This window comes from Lycium ferocissimum, unplaced genomic scaffold, assembly GCF_029784015.1.
Source record: "Lycium ferocissimum isolate CSIRO_LF1 unplaced genomic scaffold, AGI_CSIRO_Lferr_CH_V1 ctg8860, whole genome shotgun sequence".
Classification (NCBI taxonomy): Eukaryota; Viridiplantae; Streptophyta; class Magnoliopsida; order Solanales; family Solanaceae; genus Lycium; species Lycium ferocissimum.
In genome coordinates this window covers 1-6,743 of record NW_026727462.1, presented here as the reverse complement: position 1 = coordinate 6,743, position 6,743 = coordinate 1, and the positions used below count along the sequence as shown (strand labels likewise).

Here is a 6,743-nt window from a genome sequence, read left to right as displayed (position 1 = left end):
AGCCACTCAACATGACCAACTTCAAACCAATGAAATATACAAGTGTTTCATGGTTACTCTTCTTTTGTTTAATAATACCTTCTTGTTTAGCCTTCAATGTTGTTAGTTTTGGGGCTAGGGGAGATGGCAGAACAGACTCAACCTCCGCGTTTCTTCGCGCTTGGTCTGCTGCCTGCCAATCTACTAGGCAGCCCAACGTGTACGTTCCACGAGGAACGTATTTGGTAAGGACATTGAGTCTAAATGGTCCTTGCAGGAGACGAATTGAGTTCCGAATTGACGGTACTCTCGTTGCTCCGAAGAATTATTACGCAATTGGCCAGTCTGAGTTCTGGATTATGTTCTATAAGGTAAGTGGGCTTACAGTGCATGGAGGAACTATTTATGCCATGGGTCAAGGTTACTGGTCTTGTCGGAAGGGTGGAGGTTCTTGTCCACAAGGAGCTAGGGTATGTAGTACTCTTGGTAATGTACTTATGTTTATCTTAAAGTGGAAGAAATTTCAGATATTTCTACATCTTCTTAATTCCATAAAGTAGTAAAGAAAAGGAAATTTTATCTTGAATTGATTTTGGACTATTTTTTATTTTATCATAAACAATAGGCAGAATACCTAAAGACCCCCCTAATTTTGACGTGTTTTATTCAGATCCCCCTTAAACTGTATTTGGTTCTAATTACCCCAAGTACATGCCTTTTCGATAATCGTTACTCCTTCAAACAATAACTAGTCTTAATTACCTCACTATACTTGACTTTCTTTTATATCATCATTAACCCCTAAAATAAAAAGAGAAAGAAATTGGTAGTTGTATTTTAATGGAGGAATAGATCGAGAAGATGTGGAAGGAGATAAGAAATTAAAATAGCCGTTGGAATGGCTAAATATTAGAGGATGATATTTTAGATTTTCTTACACATCTTATTAATATGATGTGGCTGTTATTTTACACTCTCACGCGCCAAACATCATTGGAAATCACTTGGAATAAAGAAAAGTCAAGTATAGGGGTAATTAGGACCCATTATTATTTGAGAGGATAACGATTATAACAAGTTGAGATTAATTAGGACTAGGTATAGTTTAAGAGGGATTTGAATGAAGCGCGTCAAGTTCAGGGGAGTCTTTAGGTATTCTGCCTAAGTATTCAACTTTTGCAAAAGTAATATGTACATGATAAAATGATGAAACATTTAATATGGGAGTACCATTATTTTTCCATATAGGAAATATACTTGTTTAGGTAATGACTAACTATGATATTTTAAATCTACAAATTGCAGTCAATACAATTTATGTGGTGCAACAATGTAGTGTTAAGGGGCTTAAAATCACTCTACAGCCAAAGAGTACATGTGGGGATTGGTTACAGCAGCAATGTGAGAGTTGAGTATGTGACGATAATAGCCCCAAGTGGAAGCCCAAATACTGATGGAATTCATGTGCAAAACTCAAGGGAGGTTACCATTTATGGCAGTATCATCAAGACAGGAGATGACTGTATTTCTATAGGCTCTGGCTCCATGAACGTGTGGATTGAAAGAGTTGGATGTGGCCCTGGTCATGGTATCAGGTATTTAATTTTGAAGTAATTCAATCCCGGAGTAGATTAATCGATGTTTACTCAACTTTTATTTTATTGCACAAAGTGACTAAACTATTTTATCCAATGAAAAACTTACTCAATTTTGGATGAATGTCACAAAAAGTCACTAAACTATTTTATCTAATGAAAAAATCACTCAACTTGACCTAAGTATCACAAAAAATCACTAAACAATTTTTTGTAATAAAAAGTCACTTAACATTGTCTAAATATCATGAAAAATATCTTCATTGTTTGCTCCTAGCGATTTTCTGTTTTTTATTCTTACGCAAAATTGAGTGACTTCTTGGAGACAAACATAGTTTACTGACTTTGGTGAAATTGAGGGACCATCCATAGAATTTTTTTTTTTTCAATATCTCTTGTCATGTTAAGTAGGTTCATCATTTTGCCATTGGGATCAATCCACAGTGAGATACAAATTTGCTTCCATCTTCTACTAATTGGATTTTTGCGACTCTAATCGTCACGTCACCCACTAATTCGATCGTTTTAGAGTATGACATGAATAACTTTAGGGCTTAACTAATTATGGATTACATGCCAATAATGTATAGAAATTTTACACTATTAGGTGATTTAGAAGTAAAATATACTATCAATATATATTAGCACATTGTTGAACTGTGATCTTTCAGCATTGGAAGTTTGGGACACACTTGGAATGAACCTGGAGTAGCGAATGTGACAGTAGCAAATTCAGTTTTCACAAAGACGCAAAATGGCGTTAGGATAAAGTCATGGGCAAGACCAAGTGGTGGCTTTGCCAAAAATCTCATGTTCAGAAACCTTGTTATGAGGAATGTTGGGAATCCCATCATCATTGACCAAAACTATTGCCCCCATAATATCTGCCCTCGTCAGGTAATATATATCTGAGTCATTATATTTCTTCTGTTTTCTTTTCCTTTTCTCTTTTCAACTATTAATTGGGACGGAGGGAGTATCAGTTAAAGATTGTAATATGCACTTCACAAACAAAAGATACTTAAGGTGCATGCCAATTGCAGTTCAATTATTTAAGACTTTAAAATCGTAAGTATGTCATAACTTAACAACATATCTTGTACTACTATAAAATACTTAGTAGGAGTGCTAATAGGAAAGTGCACGAGTTTTATCTTTTTTGTCTTTCGTCTGAGTCAAGTCCTAATAGATATATACCAAAGTTGATTGCGGATGTTATTATGACTTGTTGAACAATATCTTCATCACTTAACTAAAGCTCTATATATATATATATTCACCGAATTAATAATCCATGAGAATAAGAAAATGTTGCAGGTGATGAGTTGTTATTTGAGGAGAAGTACGGAGTAGAAACATTCGTTAGGGATGCGACGACAGGGTTGTTTCAGACATGTATGCCTACCTTAATTTCTTCAATTTATCACATCAGAGATTTTTCCATATTTGAATCTAAAGGATGAGCTATTTTATTTGATCTAGCTTCATTAATAATAAGGGAAAATGACATAGGGTACCTACTTAGACTCTTTATTACAACATATAGATAGTTTTTCTTATTTACAAAACATAACGATATTTACGAAATATGACGGATTTTCATATATTTTCGTTTTTTAATTATTTTTTTATTTAAAAAAAATTAAACTTTTTTTTTCAAACGAAATATATATATTTTTTTAAATTTTTAAATTTTTTTTTCTCAAAGGCTTAAAAAATTACGTCAAATTTTGTGTATGAAAGCTATACGAAAAATGTATGAAATGTGTATGTGCGAGCGAAATTTTTAATATAGTTTTCATACACAAAATTGTAAGCGAAAACTTTAAGCCTTGAATATTGTATGAAAGTTGCTAAAATGTTGTTGTAGTTGTATTTATTTTCCAGAAACCTAATATCAACTTTATATACGAAAAATGTGAATGAAATTCTAAGTCTTGAGCGAGATATACACATTTCATACCATTCTCATACATAAAATTTTGAGCGTAATGTTTAAGCCTTGATCGAGATATACACATTTCATATATTTTTCATACACAAAATTTGAGCGAGCTTTTTAAGCCTTGAGCAAGATATACACATTTCATACACAAAAATTTAAGCGATTATTTTAAGTCTTGAATGTAAGCTGTATACAATGTTTTTGTAGTTGTATTAATTTTACAGAAATCTAACATGAACTTTATACACGAAAAATGTGAGCAAAATTCTAAGCCTTGAGCGAGATACAAATTTTTATACCGTTTTCACACACAATTTTGAAGCGTATTTTTTTGCCTTGAACGAGATATACACATTTCATACATTTTTTCACTCTGCTTATACACTAAATTTTGAGTGAACTTTTTAAGCCTTGAGCGAGATATACACATTTCATACATAATTTTCGAGCGAAAAAAATAATTCCTTAAAAAAATAATTTTTTTTTTTAAAAGTATGTTTTGTATAGGATTTGTAATGTTATGTTTTGTAAATAGAAAATATCGTCACGTTTCGTAAATATTTCTCCTTAATATACGTACTTTACCCAAATAATACCGTTTATGTTAATGCATTTTGAAGTGTGTGATCATCCCATCTAAAAGCTTAAACTGTTAGAGAGAGCACACTTTTAATAGTTAATTATATTCTCAACACGGCCCTCACGTGTGGGCTTGATTTTTTTTTTTTCATGAGCCAAGCATGTGAAAATTCTTTTTGATAATGGACGGCAATATCTAAAAGCTTAAGCTATTAGAAAGAGCACATTTTTAATATTTAATTATATTCTCAACAATGCAGAGCTCAGGAGTGAAGGTGAGTCAAGTCACATTCAAGAATGTGAAAGGAACATCATCTACACAAGCAGTCATGAAATTTGATTGCAGTCCTTCAAATCCATGCAGTGGAATTAGGTTGCAAGATATAAAGCTGACTTACAATGATCGTTTGAGAAGGCCAGCCTTTGCTTATTGTAAAAATGCAAGGGGAAGCCATCGTGGCAAAGTCATTCCCAGAAGTTGCATCTGAGAGAGCACAAGAAACCTCAAAACAACCGAATTTATACTTCTTGTGTATATATTTCCGAACTTCGAAGAACAAAATAAAGAAAAGAAAAAAAAAAACAAAGGACCCCCTTCTCCTTTATTTATATTTTCTTTTGTAGTACTCATTTGATTTGCCAGAGAGAACACAACTTGTTTAGTAAGTGTAGCTTAATCAAAGAAAATGTTGCTACCGATTTCTTAATAGACTTTTGTGATTTGGTCAATAATTTTAGCCTTTAAGTTAACTTAATTGTCATTTGACTCTTAGTTCTCCCTTAGCATGCCCTTTTTTTTTTATTTTTTTAATTGAAGCCACCTTCTTGGTTGGGGTTAGGCTTAGACCCCTACCTTGTGTAATAATAGAAAATAGCAAGATACATGCACGAGGGATGATAAAGCCTAACCGCCTCGAAAGAGACTAAGGACATGGACAAGCTCATTCCTTTACATTTTAAATTAAAGCCAAAGATAAACTATTTGCCCTATTGGCACTGTTATAACTGTTAAAATTTCTAAGAGATAGACTCTCTCTTTAAGAAGATCCCTAACAAAAGTTACCTTCTGAAGAATATACAAATCAACATATATCATCAAAAACAAGTTCATGAGGTTTCTTCTTGCTAACTCGAAAGTTAGGGATCTTCCTTTTATCCATTTATACTAGACTTCTAACTTGCCTTGTTAGGTTGTCAATAGAAGTGCAAACTTTATCAGTGTCCACAAGATAGCTTAGTGGGGTAATTAAGCTTGTCAGCAACTTTATTGAACTCTCTAAAGCAGTGATAAAATGAACCTTGGGGAGCATTTTGAATGTCCTTCATAATAGGTGTAAGCTGCCAAGGGATTTTAAAGACTTGCTGATACAAGATTGGAGGACAACTGAATCTGTTTCTATTTCAAGTAGTCTTAGCCCATGTTGATTGCAGGCCTTTGTTTTAAGTAAGCCAACAGTACCATTGGCGTATAGCCTTCGGTGTTCGGGGGTTTGCCTTGACCTTAACAATATATATTCAAAAACACATGCAAACAGAAGTGAGGGGGCATAGACCTAACCTCCAATCAAAAAACATCTAAGACTGATGCATACAATCTTTCAAAAGAGGTCTAACTATACAAAGGGCTTTTCCATGGCACATGTTCTGATCTAACCCTAGTTAGCTTTATCGTATATATTTTGTTCTAATATTAGGACGTTGTCATCTATCCAGTTGAAATAGTCTAATATTAGGACGTTGTCATCTATCCAGTTGAAATAGTCTCTTTGATTCTTTAGGAAGATTTTGGGACTTGGGAAGAGTGATACAAGGTTCTCTTTCCACTCGAGTATGCCAATTTAGCTAGAAAATCTGTAACTTGATTTTTTTTTTAATAAAAATTGCAATATGTTAAGCCCCGCATTCTCTGTCATCTTTGTAGTGTCTCTGATTGTGTTATTCAGTTTAAGGGTGTTAGTATCTCCTGCAATCAACATATTAACAATAACTAGTGAATCTAGTTCAATATCAATATTTCTATAATCATTTTGAATGCACCAATTCCCTCCATAATTACTGATGTTAGGTGTATTTATACGCCTAACCGCCGTGTTTGCCCATGTTTATACCTTGTTTTGAGGACTAATTGAACTAAACCCTAGCTAATTAATATTTAATCTTGCATTATGAGCTAATACATGTGTTATTGTTTTTTTATTTATTTTAAAAAAAATGCATCGATTCCCGAAAAGGGGGCAAAAGAGTTTCTAAGGCGTGAAAAGGGACGGGGTCGCTTAGCAAGGCCAAAACAGACCACACTTTGCCAAAGTTCGCTCCGGCCCGGGATTAACCCGGAAGTAGCAACCCTAAAAAAGCTAAACCGGGAAATATCCGTGACCCCAGAAGGGCTCTAGAGCGAGACAACATTCCCCTCATCCTTCGCTCATCAAAACCCAAAAAGACACACCCTAGATGAGCCGTCGCCGAGCCTATGATGAAAGGAGGAAAAGGGAAACCCCCGGTATGGAAGTCCCCCTTTTTCCCCAACAAGGCCACCGAAGAATGCCCCCGCCGGGCCCCCTCCCAAAAACTCAACCCCGGCAAAATATTTTATAAGTCTTTCACCCATTTTGGACGGGCTTTTAAGGATTATTTTCAAACACTAT

The 6,743-nt window shown here is 34.3% G+C and overlaps 1 protein-coding gene across 1 annotated transcript; it reads left to right on the top strand.

The window, feature by feature from the left end:
• On the top strand, positions 1 to 4,830 carry LOC132045977 (polygalacturonase-like). Its single transcript, XM_059436537.1, has 4 exons — positions 1 to 449; positions 1,285 to 1,574; positions 2,246 to 2,471; positions 4,359 to 4,830. Exons 1-4 carry the CDS (start codon positions 12 to 14, stop codon positions 4,584 to 4,586), a joined length of 1,182 nt encoding a protein of 393 aa, XP_059292520.1. The 5' UTR covers positions 1 to 11; the 3' UTR covers positions 4,587 to 4,830.
• The last annotated feature ends 1,913 nt before the right edge of the window (positions 4,831 to 6,743 follow it).

Bases quoted from the DNA above. Each gene is read 5' to 3' on its own strand.
- LOC132045977 (XM_059436537.1), top strand. From the start codon at position 12: ATGACCAACTTCAAACCAATGAAATATACAAGTGTTTCATGGTTACTC. The intron at 450-1,284 runs GTATGTAGTACT...TACAAATTGCAG, and splicing joins CTTGTCCACAAGGAGCTAGG to TCAATACAATTTATGTGGTG. The intron at 1,575-2,245 runs GTATTTAATTTT...GTGATCTTTCAG, and splicing joins GGCCCTGGTCATGGTATCAG to CATTGGAAGTTTGGGACACA.